Raw genomic sequence first — 26,899 nt, 5'->3', positions numbered from 1 at the left:
AGAATACGATCCGTCTAGAGACCAAGTTATGGCATTCTTGGAGAACCCATGCCCAGTAACCTCTCATAGAAGAAGAAATAGAAGGCTCGGCTTTTGAGATTATAATTTAGCATTTATGGGTGGTTGTGGCTGTTGTTGTATGCGCATAATTGTCGATATTTGGATTTGGGTATTGAGGGAGACTCGAATGAGCTGGGTGTGGTTGTGCTAGAACTTGATAAGAAAGATGCGAAAAGCTCATGGGACTAGGAGTTGGGCGGCTAGGGTTTGATAGTTTCTTATTTATAGTCGGACGGTTTGACACCAACCCATAACTAGTTGAGCTGGAAACCGATCAGATAATGAACCGATAAAGGTCGGGTCATTTTGAATGGGTCTAACGGATTTTCGGATCATATGCACAGTCCTATTGGGCAAAATTTTTGGCTCTTTTGAGAAACATTACAACTCTGCAAATTTGGGCTTTTAATGTGTTAATTTGGAAGGGGATGCAAAATCTGTTATACATGCATATAACAAAAATGAGGAATGTTGGTCTTGGTATAGGCAGATTATAGAGGATATTATCATGTGGATGTATAAAGTCATTATATTTTGATCCAATTTGAGTTCAAGATGAGTCATATATAAACTATGTAAGGTCCAGCGCTAAGGAATGTTCAAGTTCAATACAACCAATCCTATCACGTCTCCACGTGCAAAGGTATTATTTGTGCTCAGCAGTCAGCAAGCTAAGCGTTTGCGTTCAAACTTGATTGATTCTGAGCTCCAGTTTGGATATAACAAATGTCATCTTATTTTATTTTTATAATTTTTTAAATTTTTACATAAAATATAATAAATAATATAATTTTTTAAAATTAAAAATAATAATAATATTAAAAAATAATATTTTATTTAACTTTTAATTTTTTTTATCTTTAAACTTATTTTCGTCTTAATTCACTATTAAAATGACAGCCTAGTTTGAAAACTGTCAAATTCTCTGAGGAGCGTGTATGCGCTGTGCCCCACCAACAGTGAGCATCCTATACATGTATATGGTGGCGAGCCCTATTGCAGAGCAGACAGAAGGCTATAAACCTATACATGACTTGAAATTGGTATACTCGGCGACGCGCCATGGCAACGACGCCCGCATAGACACAAACGACTCAGCTTCCTCTTACCTTTTTCCGTAGTGACTTCCGTTGTACTTGGCTTGAGTCGAGCGTCCCGTTCTTTATGCGAGTCCATTCTAGTGGTGGCCCCATAGGCGCCCCCCCCCCTCGCGGGAAGTAAAATGTTATAATAATAGAACAATGTTAGGTATACTGTCCACTTGAGGACTGTATGTATAGGCCTAAGTTATTTTAACTTTAAAATTTTTTAAAATTACAAAATGATCCATCCTAAAATAATATTTTTTCTCATTTAATAATGTGCCTGTACATACAGTTTTCATTTTAGGACTGTAAATAAAATTTCTCAAAATATTATAATAAATTTTAATATTATAAAATTACCCTTAATTTATAATTTTTTTAATAATTTTCCTAACGTCAACATATCACAAAACTTATCACAAATAATAAATATTAATTATTTTTATTTTAAATATTGATAAGTGAACGTCAACTTATCACTAATAATAAAGTGAGTTTGATATAGAAAATATTTATCTTTTTTTTTTTCTAATCAAAGAAAAATTAAGCTTGATCCTTTCAAACTTTCACCTTTATTTTAATAATATGATTACTGAATTATCGAAATTTTCATTTAGTCTAAAATTTAAACATAAAGGTAAACAATTCTGTTTTTTTAATAAATAATATTAGATATAGTTATAAAATATGTAAATCTCGTGCATTAAAAAGATCAAAATTTACTATTATTTTTTATTTTTATATAGATCTTATATTTATTCACTTCTTATAAAGAAAATGTATAAGACTTATACATTATAGAATTGCAAATATCCGGGATCAGCTCAATGATAAGGTCATTTAAGCCATTGCCCAATGCCCCTATCAAGTCCCCAAAAATAAAAGTAATATGTTTTTTTTTTAAATTTTTTTTAAAAAATAAAATCATTTCATTAAATAAAATTTTAAATAATTTTATATTTTTCAATGTGTGCAAGGCTCCATAACGCTAAATTTAATATTTAATATAATGAATTATTTATATTTTTAAATAATTTTTTAAAATCTTGATAAATTGAGGCACATAATTTGTATTGAGGCCTCATTTAAATTGTTATATTAAATATAAACTCAAAAAAAATATTTAAAAATTTTAAATAAAATCTTATTTTATTAAAAATTTTGAAAATTTTATATTTAATAATTTATATTTTATTATATTATAATTATAAATAACTCTGTTAAATTTTATTCTGAATCTCAATTTATATTGAGCCTGTCTGCAAATATCATTCACCTTTTCGAAATCGTACGGTCAGGCTCCAAGCAGTTTTTGGATTCCCAAAACATTGCAGTTTTTAGAATTTTGCCTCTAATTTCTATAGATTTCCCTTCGGATTCCTAATAAGTCACTTTTGAAAGTAAAATTCTATTCTCAATAAATAAATTCACAAATTCACATAATAATAAATTAAATTTATTTTATAATAAAAATAATTTATAAAAAAAAATTTAATTATAAATAATTCTATACACTAATATATACATCTATTCAATATGATTGATTAAAAAATAAATTTTATTAAAAATATTATTAATTTAAATTTAAAATATAAAAATAATAATATTAGTACGTAGATTGGTACATAAATTTATTTGTAGATTACAAAATTCATAATATAAATTAAATCAATTTATAAATTTATTTTTATACAAATTAATATAATAATAAATCAAATTTATTTTATAATAAAAATAATGATATAATATAATATATTTAATCACAATTTATAAATTTTTTTTTATAAAATTTTTTTACAAAAGCAGTTCTCCACTTGGCCAGTAAGGGTCCGTTTGGGTTGCACGACATCGTAAGTTTTTACTCTCTTTCTCGATCCCGACGTGGAAGTGATTAATTATAAAGAATACTCCTCTCTCTAATCCAACTAACCTCCCCAGTCCCCAGCTCTCTCTCTCTCTCTCTCTCTAGGGTTTGGACGACAACTTTCAGTTGTGAGCGTACTGCGATTGCAGGGTTTTCGCCTTTCCATGCCACAATTGGAGAAGCCGTCTTGGTCCTTTCTGATCGAGGAAGCCTTCCATTTCTTTGACAGGCAAGATTTCTCCGAACGAGCAGGATCGTCGTTTCGGCGATAATTGGGTCGTCGATTACATGTCCCCTGCTCAGGTCTGCTGCTATTCTTGATTTTGTTGCCGGTGATTTTTTTTTCGTTTGAATTTCTTTACTTAGGGTTGTAAGTGAGAGCCGTTCCGGGCATGTTTGCGGGAAAATACGACAAAGCAAAGACGAAATGTAATTTTGAGATCAATTTTTTCATTGCTTGGAGTTGGGGGGAAACTATAAATTTGTTGTCAAAGGGAGCGTATTATATAACCACCGGACTTAATTAACAGCTGTCTGCTTCCTGAGAAATTACTCGAGCCTGGGAAATGAGTGCTCTTTTAGTTTTACTTAGTTATTTTCTAGCCTCTTTGATTAAAATGCCGGCACTCTACGTAGTACTTGGTGCTTCAATTGAATTGAGCTCGTTGCTAAAAATATTACATAAAATTCTTATTTCTAATTAATGTATTAGAAATGTTTGTTAGTTTTCGTACTGGGGCACATTGGACTAATGCAGAGTTAGTGCTAAAATTATTCCTAAGGAAGTTGAGACTTATTGCCTTTTTGGATTTTACAGTGGCAAATGTTGTTTGGTTCATGTTGAGTGATCGTTGCCATGGATTTAAATGCCTCACCTGTACCCGAAGAAGATGAAGAAAGTTTTGAACGGCACATAGAAGAATTCCCTGCACCAGAAGAACGTATAGAGTCTGCAGTTGATATAGCCCGTCGGGTACACTTTTTGTCCTTTGAAATACCTGCCCCTTTTCCTTCTACGAATGTGTTTGTTGCCACTCATGATAATTGGAATCTTCTTACTTTACTTATTCTAGCAATTTATCTGAATCTGGAAAAATTTCTGAAGTTCGATTCATTGTCCCTGGTGTATGAAGTCAATTAAATGGAGGTTTGCATATATAGCTTCAAAATGAGGCATTTTTCAGTGGGGACCAAATTTGTGTCTAGTTACTTTATCGTTACCACAGAAGTTATCGAGCATTGTCATTAGCTATGCTGTAGAAACAATCATTAACTTGTGACATTCCTGCTTCTTTTTCTCTTTTGTTTTCTTGTTTCATATTTACTACTCATTTAGATAGTCTCCACATATTATTGGAGGTTCAATTTTTAGATTTTTAGGGAGTTACACGGATAATCCATCTTTCCTTTTTGGTGAGTAGAGAAATGCTGTCGTTCTATGGTGTTTTTAAAAGTTTCTCTCAGTTGCTTTCTGGAATTTATTACAGTTAATTGCTTGTAACTGTGAAAAGTGGATTAAGAGGCTTGGTTTTGCTTGTTGTGTTTGTTGCATTATATATTTGCATGTTTCATAATGGTAGTTTTTTATTGGTAAAATAAAGTGTTATTAATAGAAAAGAAGGCATAGCCCAAGTATATAAGAAGTATACAAAGAGTGGTTGTAACAACTAGGAACTAGAAGTGGATACAAGAAAATTATGAAGACTAGTCCTATTACAATCAATGATAAAAGCCCAACATTGTATATGTCCCGTATTCCTGGACTATGCCTAGTTCTCATTGATAAAATTCTTATTTAAGAATAAAAAAGAATGACAAAAGCCTAAGATAATGGATTGTCGAAAAAGTCTCTTAAGGTCATCTTAGGAGCGCTCCTAATCTTCAAAACACCAACCATTGCTCTCCATCCAAAGACACCATATAATACAAAGATGCATAATTTTCCACACAGCAACAATATGATTGTTACCCCTAAGACATCTCTTAACACTAAAAAAATATTCACCACCCCAAGGGGTGAATATGATTGTCTAGGAATAAATAGTATTATTCTTTCTAAACATTCTAGTAAAGTTACTCTTCTTGAGAGAACCCCAAGGGGTGGCGTAGTGGTCTTGGGCCGAGCCATATAAATTAGTTGTCTTGGGTTTGAAACTTTGTATTCACACTCTTGAGGCCATTGGAATGGGGTAATTTTCCCTTGAATTACATGAGGTTCGGTTTTGGGAAACTCCTTGCCAAAAGCTTGTGCACTCCCGGGATTAGTTGGGACTTTGTCTTGGACACCCGGTGCCAATGAAAAAAACTCTCTTTGAGAGTGGAAAGGTTCTTGTGGTTATTACTACATTGAATTAGGACTTGGAGTATTCTATTTGTTATGAGCTTGAGGCTTCTACTTGGTGACTATCGTCAGCACCTCACCTACTAATTATTTATCAACAGAAAAAAATTAGCTTTCTATCTTTGGCTTTTTGTTATTTTATTTTTAGAATATCAATCTTTCAATTGACTTACATACCTATCTACCTATAGACCCATCCATCCATTCAGCTATCCATATGTATATTCTATCTCTATGTATGTATTTATGTACATAATAGCACATAGATGCTTACTTTATTATTGTTCACAAGTAGAATGTTTGGACTTTATTATTGAAGCTTGATATGCATGTTTTTTTTTTTTTTTTTCATTTTTAATTATTGGCTTTATGCAAGCCATGGAGTCAACCCTGGGAAAGCTTAGATACAGAGGCCAAACCAGACTTGATTGAGTTGAAATAGGCATGGTTACCTGTTGCAATACAATGAATGGGAACCTTCTAATTTCTTGTCATTTGTATATGGGGACTTAGAATAGCATGCTAGAAGAAAATCTTCTCCCTTTTTTAAGGCATTCATAATTTACCCTAAACATAAGTAGCATGAGGTATACTTCCTGTGTACTTGGGCATTGCCTATTTACGTGGATCAATAAAACTTCTTACTTTTGTTTTATAAGTAAAAATATTGTATATATTAAAAGGAGAAACCAAGTACACTGAATGTATACAAGAAAACGTCTTACTCAAAATGACCCAAAAAGCCCCTAATGACCCAAAAAGCCCATAAAAAAAAAACCCGAAATGCACTAGATCCGACCCCAACCCCTTGTTTTTCGTAGAACTAAAACTCTACCCGAACACCAACCCCAACACCTTGATTCTCGTCTTCACAATGCCCTCCCTTTAGACTCTCCTCTAGTTGAGCTACCACCCTTAGCTTCATAGTTGATTGTCGAAAAAAGATGTTGTAACTCTTTGCTTTTCTTGAAACTTGATTTGGTTTCAAGTGTGTGGCTTGCCTTGATTGCAGTAATTAGTTCTTTAAATTGGTCTTCACATCCTTCATGTGAAATTTTCATAAACTGCTGAATCTCGTTAATTTTAGGCAGAATCCAATTCCCTATTGGAGGAAGAGAGACTAGAGGAGCCATAATATCCCCAGACACAGTATCCAACTGCACTCCTGACTCTAGACATTCCTTTACCCATGGCACCAGCGCCAAACCTATTGGTTCTCCAGTAACTCCATTGGTTCTCTCCAATGGTATCGGGGTCCCCATTGGAGATTCTGGGGTGATAGCAAGTCCTTTCACCTCTGGGGTGATAGCGTATCCTGCATCTCCTTTAGATCTTGGCAATACACCCTTTTCCTTCAACTCAGACGAGGGAGCCATAGTTTATTCGGGGACCAAGGGTGTAATACCGACTATTGGACTATCTTGTGTTACACGAGGTGAATGACATTCCATTACTGATGTCTCTATGCCAATACTGGATGTAGACCCCGCTTCAAATAACCCATATTTCCTTTTGATCCGCCATACTCTCCTGGATTTGGTTATAGGGACAGCGCTGGATCCGATCTTCCGTTTTCCTTATTTTGAATTTAAAGGATTCAGACTTATCTTGTTTCTTACCACCCTTTTGCCTCCAGCTGAAGGCCGCTTTATTTTCGTAGACAAGAAAGCTATCGTTGCCTTCAACTCGATAAGTTGGGTTTCCATCTCCTTTAAAGAATTGTGCATCTCGACAAGCTGGTCCTGAGGACCCCCCACACTCTGAATTCCCAAAGCATGACCCGTTTTTAGAGCTGCCGCATAGGATTGCCTCACCACCGAGGATGTACTTGGGTCTTTATGCACCTCCAAGTTCTCCCTCTCTGCACCATCTTGTCCTTCCAAGCCGTCACTCCCTCTCTTGCCGAAGGAAAAATCACGCAGCACCTCCCCCATCCTTTTCCAGCCACTGCCCCCCTCTTTAGGAATGAAAATAAAATTCCTCCTCCCACCACCACCATACTCCTCCACCACCATATAAAGCTCTCGAGCATTTGAGCAACGATGCGTTGTGAAACTACGTCTACTTCTCGGACAGTGGAGAAAAAATCTTGTTTCACATCCTTAGTGCACGCTTCTTACTTATAAAAAAAAAATCATAAGTAGCAGGAGTATAGTCTTGTTCTTTGTCTCTTCATGTGTCTCTCTTGCTCTCTCTCTCTCTCTCTCTCTCTCACACACACACACACACACACGCACACAGAGGCATACCAAGAAAAGAATGAAGCATTGATATAGATAGTTTTGTTTTGTAGTTGTACTTAATATATTTAAGTTTGTGCATGCACAATTTGTTTATGATCACTGATCTCGTGTGCCTCTTATGTTAGGAGCGTGATGAAAGACGAAAGCGATTGAAAATAGAACGCTCAGATGACAGACCAATGCATATATCTCAACCACCTGCATATGATCAGTTTCAAACAAAAAACATGAAGTCTTATGATAAAAGCAAGCTTCCCCCTGGTAATTCTTGCATTTCTTTTTTCTCTTTTTTTTTTCAATTGAACAATTCATGGATCTTGAAATTGCGGCGATCTTTTGCATTCAATGAATGAGGAATAGTTTTCTTCTTTCTTAATAGTGTGCATCTTGTTACATAGAGTTTATTATTAATAGTGTGCATCTTGTTTACAATTTTGGGGAATCATGAGTCATACATGGTTTTTGTTTTTTGGCATTGGTGTTTCTAAGCAATTTCTGTTCTTTCTGTGAATTGGTTGCTATTGTATCAAAGCTTTCGACACCATTTATTCGTTGGTATAGTCAATAAGGTATTTTATTTTGTAGGATATGGGCTTATAATAGCGGACAAAGAATTAGTTACTGGTACTTGTCAATGTTGTCATTGTGACTATTAGATTGCATCAATGTTACTACTTTCTGGCATAAATAAGTTCATATAAATGCAAATATCAGGCCAAAAGTAGTGGATTTAATTTACACCCATTGAAAAAGGTGCTCCGATACAGTATTGGAGAGAAGGATTGCCATGTACATCAACCAAAGTTGACCCATAATTGGAGCTTGAATTCCAGTTTTCATGGCATATGGGAAAGGGCTAAATTTTTTTATTCTTTGGATGAATCAAAGGGCTTGTTAGTGTTATTTGCTGCTGAAATTGTGTAATGCCCTAATGGAAGACTCAAACCACATGGCCACTTCAAAAGGACTAGTCAATGATACAATGGAGCCCCATTAGAATCTTATAAAGAGCAAGAACTTTTTCTTCCCAAGCAATGTGAGATCCTATACACTATCTACCATTATCTTTATTATATGGGGTATCACAAATTGGCTCTGATACACGCTCTAATAGAATGTCCAAACCACATGGCCTATACTCTAAAAGGACTAATTAATGATACAATTGGAGTCCCATTGGAACAAGTGCGAGAACTTCTCATTTCCAAGTAATGTGGGATCTCATACAACACCTACCCTTATTCTTTTCATATGGGGTATCACAAACTGCCAGCATGATTTTTTGTTAATGCATTCACATTAATGAGTTGGACTTGGTAAATAGATATCCATTATTATTAAGCTTAAATGCCATTTTTTGTTAATGCATTCACATTAATCAAAGGCTTATTTGCGCACTTCTGCACTATTAATAAGATTGAACCTCTGCACTATTAATAAGACTGACATAAAAAAGGTGCTTGAGTAAATGCAGTCAAACAGAGTTCATTATATGCAAATATATGGTTAATAATTGTGGATTAAAGGCTTCGTTTATTTTGCTGTAAAACGATTTCAATAAATAGTTTTCATGGATGTTTGATGTTTGGATGCACTTGGAAAATTTGGTCAACAGAAAACAAATTTGATGAATGAAAATCCTAAGCATTCTTTTCTCTAGAAACTGGTTTTGGCTTGAAAACCTCAGAAATTGATTTCCAATCTTGCTCAATTAGATCTCGATTTTCAAATAACACTCTGCTTTTCCTCTCCCTGATTCTTTCTCTCTTGCATTGCCTTCCTCTCTCTACTCTATCTCCCATCCCTGCCTTTTTTATTTTTATATCTTTTAAATTTATTATTTTAAGCGTTTATATTAATATTTTAAAGTTTTTGAAGTTATGTTTTTGAGATTTTTATTCTTTATTTTATTTTTTAATATTTTTTAAGTTAAAGTTTTTTTTTTAAGTTTTCTGGCATGTTGCATGTTATGTGGCATGCCACATCAACATATTTAACATTTTACTAATGGATTTCTAACAAAGAGACTAATTTGATTAATCTTAAAATTACAAGGAGTAACTGTTAAAAAAACTTGAAGCATAGGGAGTAAAAAAAAGTTTAATTAGAAAGCACTGAGAGCAACTTGACTTGAGAAAAACCATGGATATTTAACTCTAGTTTAAAACAAATGGACCCTTTGTTTGTATCAATTTGCTTTTGAAGGTCCTAATGTGGAATAAAAAAGAAACATTGATGTTTAAGTGGACTCAACTTCATCCAAAATGAGTGGAGTTATTTTACGACATATTTTGGCATGATTAAGAATGATATATTTTTTTGCTTTGTGTTTATATAAATTAAATAAGTTATTATTGTAATTACTTTATTTTATCAATAACATGTTGTGAAGTTTGTAAATCGAAGCTAGAGTTTTTTAGATGGATGGATTTTATTCTTTAATCATATTAAGAATGAGTGGGAGTTTGAAGATTTCAAGAAGACAAATGATGAACTTTGCTCCTTATTTCAAAAAGCACTTTGTCTATATGTTGGCTCATAATTCTAGCCAATTTTCTTCCTTTTTAGACTTTTTCTTCGTCTTACTGTTTTTCTTCGCTTCTCCTGTCAGGTGATCCCCTTGTATATATCCTGTGACATGTGTACGTGGGTAGTGCTCTTTTGCATGCTTAATAAAAATGACTTGTAAAAAAAACATTATGGTCACTTGTATATATCTTGCGTAAGTGGGTAGTGCCCTTTTGCATGCTTAATAAAAATGACATAAAAAAAATTATGGTAATTGGAGAGGTATTTTTATATTTGGGAAAAATGGCAAACATTTTTCTCTTCGATGTTCCTCCTTATAGACAATCTTCTAGAACTTAACTGGGCAAAGATAATAAAATTACATTTTCACTCTAAAAAGGATATCTGATTTCTCTTTTAATTTTATGAAAGTCTTTTTTGTCATTTCTTGTGTATTGTCATTTTTCAGACACTTTGTTCTTTATGTGCAGGTTGGTTGGACTGCCCTGCATTTGGTCAGGAAATATTTGGCATGATTCCTTCCAAGGTTCCACTTAGTGAATACTACAATGACTTTGTTGCTCCGGGTAAAAGATACTCATTTAAGCAAGTGATCCATCAACAGAGAGTTTTAGGAAGAAAAGTAATTAATCTGAACTTTTGAATTTTTTCCCCTTTTTTCTATGATTGGCTAGGGAAAACTTATTTGATCTAAGAGCACTCCCAATGGATGTTCTATAATACAATTTTCTTTAAAATATGAAGAAATTTGTTCAAAAATGACCTACAATGGATGTTGTATTTCATCTTCATTTTCCATTTTGCTACAGTGATCCCGCTACATCTAGAGGGAACTGTTCATCCATGTAAAACATTTTTAATTCATTTCTCTCTCCTCCATCTGATTTTCCCCATCTCTTTAAAATCTTTTATCTTCATTTTAGACCAACCCTCTCTCTCTTTCCCACGCTTTCATCTTTGTTTAGCGTCAAAGAGTCTGGGTCTCTTAAATAACAACTCTAGGCACCAAATTTTGCTCAAATAATGATTTTTAGCTTCTCGGTTCCTTTCAAATAAAAATTCCGTATCTTCAAGTGAACTGACAAAATATCTTCTTTTTATTTTTTAAATGAATTTATATTTAGATTTAGCTTATAAATTTGGATTAATTTAAAATAGAACATAATTATATGATATTGTATATGAGGAGATATTGTAAATATCAAAAGATATGAAGATATCATTGGTAGTTAGAGAAAATATTTGAAATGAATAAAAAATATTAAAAAGTTTAATATTTAAATGATATGAAGAAAAAATAGATAAGCTGATGTATAGTATATTGTAAAAGTCAGTATGTAAAATAGAAAAAGTTGGTTTTGGTAATGTATTTAAAGGATAAGATAAAGAATCCATTGGGAGTGCTCTAAGAAGAGTATAATATGTGGTTCATGTGGCAATACTTTTGAACCTGGAATTTCTAGTTGCATCTTATATCTTTGTGTCATAACATGCAAGAAGAAATGAAACGTGCACTTCTCTAATGTAAAATAGCTTAAAGAAATTAGATTTGTTTCCTGGATTCATTGTTTGAAAGATGGATGGATTTTGTTCTCTGATTTTCAGCTTGGTTTAGTGATCGATTTGACGAATACTTCTCGATACTATCCAGTATCAGATTTAAAGAAAGAGGGTATCAAGCATGTTAAGGTATTAGAGGATTCCGATATAGTTTTATTTCCTAGTTATGGTTTTTTGATTGTGGTGATTGTATTTACTTTTGAAATTTTGTTTTCCTTATTATCTGATTTGAATCGTTTTATGATTGAATTCTTCTAATTTTCTTCTTCAAATTTTATTTTGTGGTCTAGATTCAATGCAGGGGGAGGGATGCTGTACCTGATAATGCATCTGTAAATAACTTTGTCTTTGAGGTTTGTTTTCTTGTCATGTGCCTGGCCCCAGTATCTGTCTGCTGTTTAGTAGTTTAACTTATTATCTATAGAGTTTTAATATCTATGACTTCTATATTTTGCTCATGTATCATGTAAGGAGTTGAACGGTGAACCACAGCAAGCATTTGTATTTCTTATATGGTGCATCAATGAGGAACCATAAATTTTCCTATGTTCCATTTGAGCATATGAGCATTATGTTTTCATCCCAAGCATTTATCATTTGATTGGGCAGTTGATGCTTCCCAACTGAATTGAACTGTGGAAAATTAGCATGTGCTTTCTCTCGAGTTATGAATGTATCGACTATTCTTTATTATGATATATGAGAAACCTTATATAGATTTTTTACCTGTAAATACTTAATTCTTTTCAGGTCTCTCAATTCCTCTTTCGTCAGAAACAGGCAAAGAAGCACATCCTTGTCCATTGTACACATGGGCATAATCGCACAGGATATATGATAGTTCATTATATTATGCGCTCGCATCAAACTTCTGTTACTCAGGTTGTTTTTTGTTAATAAATGTGGGGATTGGATTTTTGAATGAACATTCCTAAATGTGTGTTTTTTTTTTCTTTTTTTGGTTTTGCCAATTGCAGGCAATAAAAATGTTTGCTGAAGCACGCCCTCCAGGAATCTACAAACCAGACTATATTGATGCGTTGTATACATTTTATCATGAAAAAAAGCCAGAGATGGTTGTTTACCCCTCTACTCCGGAGTGGAAAAGATCTTCTGGTCTTGATCTCAATGGTGAAGCAGTGCCAGATGATGATGATGATGGGGATGCGGCTGCGGCTGCTCCTTTGAATGTATGCTTGCTCTTGAAAGTTTAATTTGCTTTATAGTTTCTGAGATTGGTTTCTGCTATTTGAACGGTGTGTTAACAAAGGAAGCTGCTGCCGGAAGAGAGGTTTTGCATGTTTGTTGCTTTATTGACCTAGAGAATTAATTGTTCTACAGAAGAATTGCTTTAAATGGAAAAAAAAATTTCGTCTGAGTTGGTAAATGATCATTTTCAGCTTGAGTCATTGGCCTTTTTTTTTTTTATCGGTAAAGAAAATTTTATTGAGCATAAAATAGAGTCTCGGCCCATTATTGGTTATTGGTTACACTATCATTGGATGGAAAGGAATGCGCGGTGCTTTGAAGATAAGGAACGCACTACGACTGAGCTGAAGAATTTTTTTCTCCACACTTTAATGTGTTGGTTTTCCACTATTGTATTACATGGGAATAATGTCCAGGATTTCTTGTCTTTAATTTATCGTCCTTAGAATGTAATTAGGAGTTCTGGAAGTGTACAAGGGCTATGCCGATTTCATTTGTATATATAATACTATCTTTTACTGATAAAAAAAAAAAAAGCCTAATAATAGCTAGGTTTTTTACCCTCACCCACACCTTAAGTTTGTGCTTATTAGCTAGTTTCTCTTTTCTTGTCTAATTAAGAAAAAAATTATTGGGTTGCCTCTTATCCCATGAATGAGCTAAACAGACATCCAGAAACTAGTGCAGTTATACTGTATGTTCTGGTTGTCTTTCAAAATGAAATACCACTGGAAAATCATGAATGGAAGATTGAATTATTCTGTGAAAATTCCTAGGAGCAAATTATTCCAAGTTAGAATATATTACTCATATTATGTCTACGACACTGGTGGAAAGTTTGTTGCCTAGTTCATGTACATGACTGTATGGTTATCTGAGCGGACAGATTTGGTAGCTAGCTACTCTTTGAATATTTCATAGAATCAATGACAGTTTGCTTTTTCTAATCATTTGTTGTACGTTTGTTTTGGCCTTACATATTTGCTTTATTTCCTGATTTTAACATATCTTTATTTATTTCAGGAAAATCATGATATAGATGTAGTGATGACCAATGACGATGTATTAGGGGATGAGATACCTAGGGACCAGCAAGATGTACTGCGGCATTTCTGCTATCAAACGCTTAAGTTGGGTTTTGGGGTAGGCTCTTCAAATACCTCTATTTTGTTTTTTTTTTGGTTTACATTTTTTCTTGTATAGAATTGAGGAGTCTGGCATTTGGATACTGGATGTCTTCTCTGTTTCTCTAATGTTTATGTTGTATTGTCCTCTGCCACTTCGCTTATGTCTGCTTGAGCTTCTTTAGTTCAATGGTTGGCTGCTATTGTACTAAAGGGAGGGAATGTTCATAAGTTCTTGTTTTCTTTTCAGCTTTCTAGAATGTAATTAGGAGTCTCTTTTGTATACTTTCTATGTACATGGGCGTTGCCTAGTTTCATTCAATCAATAAAATTTCTTACTTATCCAAAAAAAAAAAAAAAAAAAAAAAATTTTAGTGGTACTTTCAGACCATTAAGACAATTCTCTTGTACTTGCTTCCCTGTTGTGTTGTGTTTTCTCCCCCCATTTCACGTACTCCATATGCTTCATAGCTGTTCTGACAGGTTTCTTCTTTAATTTCAGCCAAGAGCAAGCACACAATTTCCAGGGTCTCACCCAGTTTCTCTTAACAGGTTTGGGTTATCTGATTCTTTATTGGAAGTTATTATTACGTAGTTATTTTATTTTAACTGAGCAAAATACAAGTAGCAGTGCTACTTATGTGCAGCTGTCACACTTTCCCAGTAAAAAATTCGTATTGAGAAGAATGGACTATTGTTTTTGATCTATTAGTTATGCATGTAGACATGCAAGAGTACTGTTATACATGGGAGAAAACTTACTACCAATGCAGCTTGTCATATTGCCAAATGTCAAAATGATAGCTGACAACAGTGGCCCTTAGCAGGGTTACTGCTGTTGCCTGCCATTTCTTTACACAAACAGATGATTTATTCTCTTTAAAATAATTTTCTTTTTTAAAATCAGAGATATGAAATTTAATCAGTAATATGAACTTAGATTTTATTGTATATTTTACGATTAAATTTAGATGCTTCAGTGTAGAAGTCGAACTTTCATCTGGATATTTATTCCTATACTTTTGCCTCCTAATGCATGGTAGTTATTTAATGCACCCTAATTGCCTGGAGTTTTAAGGTTCCTTGATACCTACTCCTTTCTACCTGTGTACACTAATATGCTTTTGTTTTATCAACTGAAAAAAAGTAATTGGTTTCATATTTGCTAGCACTTGGATGAATTTGTCATTTTGTAGTTACAACATATCCAAAAGTTTTGGTAATTGGCATTTTAAGTTTTAATTCTCATTCCAATAGAGGTTGCAATCTTGTGGGTTCACCCTTCTAATTTCTTTGGAGCTTGGTGAAGGCAGAATATCTGCAATGATTTCCATTCCAGTCTGATAAGTAGGGGTGAAAAACCGACTTATCGGTTCGGTTTAGAGTCGAAACCGAGACCGCACCGATACACTGAAAATTCTCAATATCTCGACCGAAACCGGCCGGTGAAGGGGAAGAAAACCGTCGACGTCGATCTCGGTTTTCTACCGGTCGGTTGGTCGGAGTTGTCGGCGGAGTGAAGAGAGAGAGAGAGGAATGAGAAACACAAAAACCGAACCGGAAAACTTCGGTTTGAGCAAATTTACATGTAAACTCGAACTCCATCATCACAAATTCACAAAATTACAATATATACAACAAATATCAAATGATTCACAACAAATATCACATTATCACAACAATATCGGTACCCTCTCTGAGAAAAATAAAAGAACCGTGGTCCCCATCAACAAACCTTAACAAATCGGAGATGGAAGCTTGAAACGATGCAAATGGATGAAACGGCGCAAATGGATGGAGGGAGAGAGGGACGGCATCGGAGAGAAAGGGAGCTGAGAGGGAGACGAGAGAATCTGAGAGAGCGAGCTGAGACGCAGAACGAGCGGCGCAGAAAGATGAGAACGAGAAAGCGGAAGGGGGATCTTAACCTAATCATGAAACGGCGCCGTTTGGTTGAGACCAAACGACGCCGTTTGCTTTATTTTTTTTTTCAACTAGGTGGATTAAAACGACGTCGTTTCACTCATTTAAATGAAACGACGTCGTTTCTTATATAGGTATAAAATGAAAAAAAAATAAGAATCGGTCGGCCGGTTCATCGGTTTTTCACTGGGTCGAACCGATACCGAACCGGAAAACTTCGGTTTCAGCAAATATCTACCGCACGCCGGCCGGTTCTTCACCGGTTCCGGCCGGTTCCTGACTCCGGCGGTCGGTTCCAGTAGGTTGCGGCCGGTTTGGTCGGTTCCTGTACACTCCTACTGATAAGTATAGTTTTTAAAAAACCAAGTGCATGGATTAATCAGCCCAGAGATGTCCTAAAGATGGCTAAACAAGGAACAAATTGGTATAAACTGTGTTTGTCTCAGTTAAATAGCAGACGTTGTCTAGAATTATCTGCTTTTATGTCCAACTGAATCAATCAATTGATGGTGTATTTAAATTCCTTTCCTCAAGTCCTGCCTGTGATATAGGGTGGCAGATATTTATCCCTTTTTGTTTGGGGTGGAGATGCGGGAGGGAGAGGGTTCTTGAACTTAAGTTTAATGTGACTGTTATTGTTACTTCACTATTATTGCAATCTACGTAGAGAAGACACAGGAGAAGGAAAAAAAAAAAATAGAGAATAAGAAAGAAAAAGAACTGGGAGCTGAATTTATTTTAAACAAGGGTTAAATACTAAATAGTTCTTATAGTTTGGCCTTTAAACAGGTTGCTTCCTCACTCTTAGAAATGAACTTTTTCATCCTTAATACTCTCAACTTCAATTTTTTTTTTTTTATCTTTTCAATACAGTTCCAGTATACTCACTAATGGAATCCCCGCCACGTGGCTCATAAGCCACATCACCACCAATAAAAATGCCCCTCGAGTCACAATAATCAAAAGAACAAATATTTCAAAAAAAAAAAAAAAAAGAACCTAAAAAAAAGTCAATTTAAAAAAATAGGAAGGTTGGCTCATAAGTCAATCTAATAATTTTTTTTTATATATGTTTTGTTTTTCACTTTTTATTATTGAGACACGTGGATGTACACATGGCTAAATAGGACATGTGGCACATTTTAATTTGTGGTGATGTGGCTTATGAGCCACGTGGCAGGGGTTCCGTTAGTGGTTTTGATAGATTTGTAACAGAAGGACGAAAACGACCAAAGTTGAGAGTACAAGGATAAAAAAGTTCATTTTTAAAAGTCAGGGAATAAACTGTTTAAAGGCCAAAGCACAGGGATTATTTCAGTATTTAACCATTTAAACAAACAAAATAGAACAAATCAAATCTTCAATTTGTTCAAGTACAATTGACAGATGTAGGTACTGTTGGTGCCTTTGTTATACTTTTTTTTTTATAAGTAAAAAATTTTATTCATCAAAATAGTAATAGGCGAAGCCCATGTACACATGAAGTATACAAAAGAAACACCTAGTTACATTCTATAGCTAAAAAAGCGATGAAAAAACTCATTGACATCCCCTCCATTGTTGCCTTTGTTATACTACCAGTATTAGGAATCTCCGTCTTGCGACTTTGTATTTTGAACTATGGAACAAAAACATTCTTAATTTGGTGTACACTTATGTATACCTCTGGTTTACTTGGGTTATGCCTATCTTTATCAATACAATTACTTCTTACTTATAAAAAAAAAAAACCATGGAACAAAAAAAGCCTTAGGAGATACTCCTTGCAAGACATTTTCTAAGCTTATGGTAACACCACTAGTAGTATGAACTTATAAAAAAACCACCACTAATAATATTAAGATAAATTTTGCACAAAAGTTGGGAAAGTTACAATTCTTTCACCGTGTATAGATGTCCATCGCTACTGCAATAATTACATATTTAACCAAAGACTCCTTTTAGCATGGCATATGGCACAATGTGGCCCTCATCGTTGCAGGTGTCCTACGCATTAAAATTTCCAAAGTTCATAAAATTAGAAATTACTAAAAAAACAGCTGTCACTTCCATTTTCCATGCTGCCATCACTTTGCTTCACCATGGGATAGTTATTTTTAAATGCAGACCAATCAGACACTAATGAAGTGCATTCATGTAATACAGGCAATTGAGTCTATGTTTTCGACCTTAAGGCTAAATGGAATATGATCATTTAACACCCCAACTGAAGGCTCAAACCATATGGCTTATACTCCAAAAGGACTAGTCAATGATATAATTAGAGCCTCATTAGAACATTATAAAGCACAATAACTTTTCCTTTCCAAGCAATGTGAGATCCCATACACCACCTACCTTATCCTCTTATTATATGGGGTATCACAATCTCCCTATTTTAAATTCCCGACATCCTCGTCGGGCCCATCCATTGTAGGTGGCATGACTCAAGTCTCATATTTCTAGTTGGAATAAGCTCTGATACCTTTTGTAACGCCCTAATGAAAAGTCCAAAACACTTGGCCTATACTCCAAAAGGACTAGTCAATGATACAATTGGAGTCCCATTGGAACATTATAAAGAACAATAACTTCTTCTTCCCAAGCAATGTGGGATCTCATACACTACCTACCTTATCCTCTTATCATATGGGGTATCACAGATCAGATTTAATAGTGGCTCTTGTTTTATTTCACAACATTATAAAAATCGGAAAGGAAGTTTTTATCACAGTTGATTTTGGAAGTTATTTTCTGTTCAGCGTTCCTTGTTCTGGCACAAATTCTGGCACGAGGAGACGAACAATATTTTTTGTGTGGTATGCAGGGACAATTTACAACTGTTAAGGCAGCGTTATTATTATGCCACATGGAAAGCTGATGGAACACGGTATATGATGCTAATAACCATAGATGGATGTTACTTGATTGATAGGAGTTATAATTTCCGACGGGTGCAGATGAGGTTTCCTTGCAGAAACACAAATGATGTACGCATACATATATGTTTGCTTTTTCAAGTTCCTTATATTGAGTGTTTTGCACAGTCATCTTTTTTATCAATGAGATCCAACCTGACATTCTCCTTTGTTTGGCTTGTAAGGGCTTAGCCACCGACAAGACTCATCACTTTACATTACTTGATGGGGAGATGATAATCGATACTGTGCCAGACTCACAGAAGAAAGAGAGAAGATACCTTATCTATGATCTTATGGCAATAAATCAAGTGCCTGTAATAGAGGTTTGGTTTACAACTAATGAGAAAAAAAAAAAAAATCATGCTGATTGTCTCATTCTTGCTGGTTCTTATGCCAATAGTTTATGTTGCAGGATCACCTTTATATACAAGAATAGCTTTTAACTATATGTGATATGTTGTTTGCCTAAATGCCAAATCTATCTACTTCTTTCAGACTGTATTTTCACCCTTTGATTCATGTGCCCAAGTCCTTTTACTGCAGGTCCACAAGCATAGCAATATATGCATCTCCATCCAATGTGTCATTGGGAAACAATTTCATTATTTATTAGTACTTCATCTAGTATCATCTACCAAAAACATGTGGAATATTAATCCCTTGGCTTATTTATTTGTGGACAATGTTCAGTCACCTGAAATGGGGCAGTTTTTATCTCAAGTAGTTGGGTCTGTTATATGGATTCTTTCCCTTAGTTTTGTATAGAGAAATATTTGGTATTATACCCTTTGCAGTCGTGACCTGTATCACAGCCTCAAACTATATCTGTTTACCTTCTTCTTGAATTACATCACGCTTTGGTACTAAGAGTTTCTTTTATGTTCACCTTCCTGTTGTCTTGTCCTCTACTGGTCCTGATTTCAGCATATTACAGATTTACTTGTTTTTTTGAATGTTAATTATATTGGCACTCATGCATGTTACCATTCTTCATTTGGATATAGCCTATACTCATTTATCAGATTTTTTTTTTTCTTATGTTACTTAACCTTCAATAAAAAGATATTTGGTGTTTGAAAGATTGAGTTCACAATGCACTTTGGCTATTGTCGTATAACCTTCTATAAGAGTAGTCAGTGTCATAAAATTGGAGTTGCCAATGCCATTTGGCTCTTGGCATCCACCTTGTCCTCCTTTTTTTTTTCCCTAGTTCTGAAAGACCATGTATTCGTCTGTCCTTAAATTCTTAGATTATAATTTTTTTCCCTTGGTAGTTACTGATGTTTTATCCCCTTTGTTCCTCTTGAATTAACCCTGCCAAAATTAATACCTTTCCAATGTATATTATATGATTACTTTTTTTTTTTTTTTTAAACAAACAATTGTCTATTTCTGCTCATTATGACTGTATGACGCGTTTTATTATCAAGTGGTTTTTTGGCTGTTTGGCTGTTTGGCTTAGATATTGGAATAAGTAATGCGCACACACCCACCCACACACACATATATATGTTGTGGAATAAGTAATGTTGCTCCATGGAAGAGTTGCTTGTAATCGGGCTAACAGAATATTCAAAGTTCTTATTGAAGTGGCATACTCAGTCACAAAACAGCTTAAAAACTATCTTTATCCAATCTAGACTTATGGATTTGTGAAATCTGGTACCAAGATAGCACAGTTTTAAACAGTATGGTTCAGTCAGATGTTGAGAAACAAATGGAAATTTCTACACTAGAAGCAAATGCTTGATTTTTTAGTGTCAATTTTGTGGGGTTTTTGGCTGTACGACACCACTAAAGGAGAGAACCCTGCTCTCTTGAATTTATTACCTTTGATTATTGCATTGTTTTAGTTGCATTCTCCCTTTGAAATCCCAGATTTTCTTCAGACATTGGTGTGGCATATTAGAATGGCCAGATCAATATGCCTGAAGTGTCCCTGATCTGCATTATTTACTTCTTTAAATGTGTGCTTTTTCTATCTTTGCTTTTTTGTATAATTTATAGATATATGGTATGCTAATTTAATAGTGGTGCAGCGGCCTTTCTACGAGCGGTGGAAGATGCTTGAGAAAGAAGTGATTGAACCTCGAAATTTTGAACGCCACAATATTTACCAGTGTAGGAATCCGTATTATAGATACGACCTTGAACCATTCAGGGTATGCATTATCTGACTACTAACTTTTATTCCATCTCATGGTGTTTCTTTCTGCTGGGTTTTTTTGTTGATCTGGTTTAGATGTTTATCAGGTGAGGAGGAAAGACTTTTGGTTGCTCTCTACTGTTACCAAGCTTTTAAAGGAATTCATTCCAAGGCTCTCACATGATGCAGATGGTCTTATTTTTCAGGTGGTTTGATGATTGGAAACTGTGAACAAACCTTGGAATTCAAATATTTTTTTATAGTTGTCCGACTTGTGTCTAACTTTCCTTGAAAGTATTAGTTGGGGGAGAATTTATTCATTCAACTCGTCTGTTTCAGGGCCATAAAGTTCACCTTTCAATTGCTAGTAGTATGTTGTTATTAGATTATTAGAAGGACCTTTAGCGACGCTACCATGTACACTCAGAAGTTCTCATGTTCTGAGTCTACATGCCTTGTCCTGTGTCATTTTGGTAAAGAACACCATGGTCTACATGGTCAAGTTGAGTTATACTTATTTTAAGGATTTAGAAAAATGGTACTGATAATCATTTTTGTTTGCAGGGTTGGGATGATCCTTATGTCCCTCGCACACATGAAGGCCTCTTGAAGTGGAAATACCCTGAAATGAATTCAGTTGACTTTCTATTCGAGGTTGTACTATTTTATATTCTATATTAGTTTCAGCTTTTAGTTTGGGCGGCTCTTTTATTTCTCTCTATATTGGCTCCTTGTTCATAGAGATGCTGGCCTTCTAATATTTATTGGTGGACAGATAGACAATGATGATCGTCAGCTACTTTTTCTGTATGAACGGGGGAAGAAGAAACTGATGGAAGGGAAAGGGAGTAGGGTTGCCTTCAGAGGTCAATGTTTTTTTTTTCCCGCATTTTATCATGCACCTTGCTTCTTTGTTGATGATATTATCTGGCTCTCATGAATCAATGTTTAAGCGAAAATCTCAGATTAGCTTTAGGGCTTGTTTGGATAGTGAGATGAGATGTGATGGTTTTAGATGAGTTGAATAAATATTGTTAGAATATTATTTTTTTAATTTTATTATTGTTTTGGAATTTGAAAAAGTTGAATTGTTTATTATATTTTATGTGAGAATTTGAAAAAGTTGTAATGATGAGATGAGATGAGGTGAGGTGAGATGGTTTCTGTATCCAAACGAGCCTAGTTTCAATTGACAAAAGCACCTGGGAGTGTTTGTAAACTATTGGCACAAAACTTTACTAGGGTTTCAGCTATGAGATTCATATGAACTTTTTGTGGAAACAGATGGTAGTTAAAGTTTAAACTCCTAGATAAGTGATATAAATTTGTATGGTAATAATTTTTGGCATAAATACTTAAGTTGTTTTATTAGTGCTTCAAAAGGAAATAGTTTTTAGCATAAACAATCTTTTAACTAGGCATGACAATTTTTTTTTTCAGTAACTAGGGATTATAATTGCGGGGTCCGTACAGTGGACATGCCTGTTTCCAACTGTAGTGTACATAACTTTGCTTTGAGGTTTATATTTTTGATGGCCTGTCTATTTCATTTGAAGATAGGGTCACGTGCTTATTGATCCCTCCGTATAACATTATATACACCTCACATTGAGGTGGTGGCTAAATTTTGCCTTCAAGGACAAAAGCATCTAATGCTAGTTTCTGACCTTGCCATGTTGCAGAAAACGAGAACATCAACTTAAGAGGATTTTAGAGATACTGTAAATATGAAGTTTACATGGTATACCATGTGTGCAGCATGAGTGATTGGAGGTTCTACGTCATATGGCATGATGTTTCATCATCTTCTCATTCCCGTCTCTTTTTTCACCTATCAATTTCCCTATTTTATGGATGACGGGGGATAAATGATGATGTATTGTTGAGATTGTCAATTTTGGATCTTCAGTTGAGACAAGCAATTTCTAGCTCCACCCCTACACCACGAAAAAAAAAAGCTGCAATTTAATTGGGATTGCATTTTTTTTTTTTATGGATGCTTTTGTGCTGCATCTGTCTTCACTGACTTGCATACTTCTGTTATATGCGCTTTTATTCTAAGTTTAATTTATTTTTTGTTATTCTCATTTAGATATAAATATATGTATTGTATTGTCTTGATTCTGATTTCTCACCAAAGTTAAAAAAAAAAAATTGCAGATGGTTCAGACCCCAACTCATATTCTGGAAAAATTATCGAGTGTTCGTTTGATTTTGAAGAAGAGGAATGGGTCTGCATGCGGATCAGAGTAGATAAATCAACTCCGAATGATTTCAATACTTACAAGAAGGTCAGTCTCACCACTGAATTATCTATAATCTGTTAATCTGTTACCCGTATCATTTGGAACAAGGTGCACTTGATGAAGCCGGGTTGTTGTTTTAAATTACAGGTCATGCGGAGTATAAGGGACAATATCACAGAGGAAGTCTTGTTGAATGAAATTAAAGAGATCATTCGCTTGCCCATGTATGCCGATAGGATACGGAATGATAGTAAACCCCACCAGCATTCGAATCCAGCACGGCGGAGGTGATGGATGGAGGGTTGAGCAATAGATGCCCACAATACCTTTGAGGTCTATTAGTGATCGGAGACAGATATACCCCTCCGATATCCGCATGCACAGGTCACATTGCAAGTTCTATATATGCCAGATTTTGGTAGGTGCTTTGCATGGTCGGATGGTTCTTGGTGAGATTCTGTGTAATTAGCTATTTTTAGCTATAATCTTGTAACGTGTGCTGTGCTGGTACGTAGTACGATCCAGTTGGTACACTTGGTGGTCCTCAACATCAGGCCTGAAAGTAATTTTTCATTTAGTTGTTCAGATCAAGAGTTAGGATTAGGGTCTCCATGTATATTATTATCGATTATCATTATTATTATAATTAATTTTTTATTGTTATATGTAGTGAATGCTAGTTTTTTCTATGATGTAGTAAAGGGCTTTGTTTTTTTTTTTTTTTTTTAATATTTATATATATTGACCTATAATTGTCGTAGTTGCTGATTAACTCCCTTGTTTGAAATATATAATTTTAGATCTCGTTTGTTTTCAGAAAATATCTAATCTCATTTCATCATTGTAACTTTCTCAACTTTCAATACAAAATAAAATAAATAATTTAATTTTTTTAAATTTTAAAATAAAAATAATATTAAATAATATATTTTAATAATATTTTATTTAACTTTTTAATTTTAATCTTATCTCTGAAAACAATCATCTTATCTCTGAAAACGACGTCTTAATTTTTACCTCAACAATGAAATTTGACCGTTAAGATAATGGTCTTTAGATAAGGATGTGTGCAATAACTTCATTGTATAAAATATAAACTACTGGATTTGCATGGATTTAGCTCCCATGGCTGGCTTTCAACTTTTTATTGCATATGGACAATTGCTTGTCATATTAAAGCATCAATAACCCAATCAGAGCCAAGACGAACCCTCTAAAAGGAAAGAGACAACAAATTCAAGTACCTAATCTCAATTCTAGAGAAGGATATATTTCTTATCCGCTTCTTCCCATTTCTCTTCCTTTTGACTTGATTTTGAAAGGCTCTCCCTATCAGAACACCACCTGGACACCTCCTCCCTCTTGTTACTTTCAGGAAGCACATCTCTATGTGAGCTGAATGATGTTCATTATCTGATCTCAGCTAGGAGATCCAACGGCTCTATCACACTTCATGTTCCAATTTAATACAGATGCAGGAGTTACTAAAGGCTATAGCTGAGTTCTGATAAATAAACATTGAACTGTGGCATGACAAAACATGTTTGGCTACTTACTCCTCCACATAATCAATATTTTTGCTATACCTCCAAGATCGACAGCCTGTGGTTGCAGTACTTCGCTATCAAGAATTTATATTCCCAGACATCATGTCCAGGATGAAATCCAGAGTATCCAAAGAAAAGGAAATCGCAACTCACTTCAACTCATCATTACAATTTTTCTAAATTGCCACACAAAATATAATAAATAATTCAACTTTTTCAAATTTCAAAACAATGATAATATTAAAAATAATATTCTAATAATATTTTATTCAACTAATCTAAAATTATCTCAACTCATCTCTAAATCTAAACGGGTGTTTATTTCTCAAGTTTTGGCAATAGGGTAACTAACAATATCTGAAACGAGGTCATGAGCATATCTCCTCCATGCTTTAACCTCAGCTTAACCCATCAACCCGTAATTTTATCTACTTAGGGTTTGTGTGCCCTAACTCCATAGTCCGAACAGCGCTTAGTCGGTTTGAGTGAAACTGGAGTAGTTTTGACTATATCCATTGGGAGACAATCAGTTGAAGGATATTGGTTATTTTTCCTCAAAGCAGGCACACTGGTGAATCATATAAATCTCCAGTCTGTGACAGTTACAGCAACCATCTACTATTTGGTTACATAAAATTTCTGTTTTGACCAAACTTTCATAAGAAAACCACGTAATGGGCAAACTGACATTCTAATCACATAAGAATATCCATGTAATATGTATTCATAGTTGTAAGAAATTATAGCACAGCACGTCCATCCTTCAACTCAGCGTTACCACAAACTTATGCATCAACCAAACAATCCAGGCATCCTATGAGCAAAAGTTCCCAACCCAAATTTATTGTGGCCAAGAATGTAACATAAATGTCAATAAACAATTACATAAACGGGAACAAAACATAGACTCAAACCAAAATCAACAACTAGAGTTCAAATAGAATTGCTTAATTTCAGATGCAAGTATGTTTTTGAAGAACATATAAACACTTACTATTAAAAGACCTGCAACACAGGCCTCTTTCCAAGCCTCTTGATCTCCTTATCCATTTTCCCTGTAAGCATCAATCCAAACATCTTGAAATCACATATAAAAGACCAAAACGGATGCCCGAACGTGGCCGGAACGTTCCCTTCAACAAAGAAATGGCTGTACCAGGCCAATCCATACCCAAAGAATGGCACAAGGAACAAAAACCACCAGCTAAAGACCACTGAGCAAAGCGAGAAGAAAATACCAATAAGCATGCCCACAAAATGCCAGCGCCGTGTGGATGGTTTTGAGTGTTGGTTCACATAGAAAGCCCAAAACTCGTCTAAGCTCCTAAAATTCATGTCCTCCACAGAAACAAAATGAGCCCGATTCAAAAATATAATTTTATTCCCCTACCCTTTCTTGATTTCCTCATAAAGATATAACCAAATCAGAAATTTGATTCTTGGGTGCTCCTAATATAGTAAATCAATCGGCAATCAATCAAAAGATGCAGTATAGTTTTGGTCGAATTTGAAATGAATTTAGAGGTTTTGAGCCTAGTTAGCTTCTGGGTATACTTCAAATCATCATCACGAACAAAACCCAGAAAGATCTTCTGGTTTTTGGGCGAAATTCTTTCGCTCAAGACAGATTTTCTGATCTTTTCACCTTCTCTGTGAGTGGTGGGGATGCCAGCTCGATGATGTGCTCGAGAATTTAAATATGGGGATATCAGAAACTGAGTGGTTCGGTCTGAAGGTTGGACTGTATCTCTCTCTCAGTCAAGAATACAAAGTTGGTTCCCGGTCTCGTCGCGCAACAATCAGTCAGAGTTTCATCATTTGATTTTCTCGTTTTTCTCATTCATAAAACTTGGCACTTGGGTACCGACAAGAAAATAAGGCTCGTCTGAAAGTCATCTCTTCTTAATATCTTATCATAATTTTCTTTACCAACATTATCTAAAGTAAATATTTTTTAATTTTTAATTTAATTATTATAAATTTTACAAACTTTTAAATAACATATAAAAAAAATCTATTTTATCAAATATCAAAATAAAAATAATATTCCTTAAAAAAAGAAAATAATATTAAAAAAATAATATTATAATAATATTTTAAATTTATAATATTTTTATTCAAT

The 26,899-nt window shown here is 34.4% G+C and overlaps 2 protein-coding genes across 4 annotated transcripts; one reads left to right on the top strand and one right to left on the bottom strand.

Annotated features, from left to right (window-relative positions):
* Positions 1–3,058: 3,058 nt before the first annotated feature.
* LOC109000805 (mRNA-capping enzyme) lies at positions 3,059–23,895 on the top strand. The gene is made up of 18 exons (XM_018977807.2): positions 3,059–3,312; positions 3,827–3,982; positions 7,719–7,854; positions 10,593–10,744; positions 11,728–11,811; positions 11,973–12,035; positions 12,433–12,564; positions 12,660–12,872; positions 13,915–14,034; positions 14,518–14,567; positions 18,745–18,907; positions 19,021–19,161; positions 20,878–21,000; positions 21,092–21,190; positions 21,549–21,638; positions 21,760–21,850; positions 23,145–23,275; positions 23,378–23,895. The coding sequence occupies exons 2-18, from the start codon at positions 3,866–3,868 to the stop codon at positions 23,519–23,521; spliced, it is 2,049 nt and encodes a 682-aa protein (XP_018833352.1). The 5' UTR covers positions 3,059–3,312; positions 3,827–3,865; the 3' UTR covers positions 23,522–23,895.
* Positions 23,896–24,533: 638 nt separating this feature from the next.
* On the bottom strand, positions 24,534–26,628 carry LOC109000807. Of its 3 annotated transcripts, none has more exons than XM_018977815.2 (2): positions 25,772–26,628; positions 24,534–24,832 (listed from the first exon to the last, which is right to left on the bottom strand). In XM_018977815.2, exon 1 carries the CDS (start codon positions 26,110–26,112, stop codon positions 25,774–25,776), a length of 339 nt encoding a protein of 112 aa, XP_018833360.1. In that variant the 5' UTR covers positions 26,113–26,628; the 3' UTR covers positions 24,534–24,832; positions 25,772–25,773. The 3 variants fall into 3 exon arrangements, with proteins under 3 accessions (XP_018833360.1, XP_018833359.1, XP_018833358.1); XM_018977814.2 differs by having other exon boundaries at positions 24,534–24,679; XM_018977813.2 differs by lacking the exon at positions 24,534–24,832 and adding an exon at positions 25,042–25,591.
* Positions 26,629–26,899: the final 271 nt, after the last annotated feature.

Source organism: Juglans regia, chromosome 4, assembly GCF_001411555.2.
Source record: "Juglans regia cultivar Chandler chromosome 4, Walnut 2.0, whole genome shotgun sequence".
Classification (NCBI taxonomy): Eukaryota; Viridiplantae; Streptophyta; class Magnoliopsida; order Fagales; family Juglandaceae; genus Juglans; species Juglans regia.
This window is presented reverse-complemented; position numbering and strand designations above follow the sequence as displayed.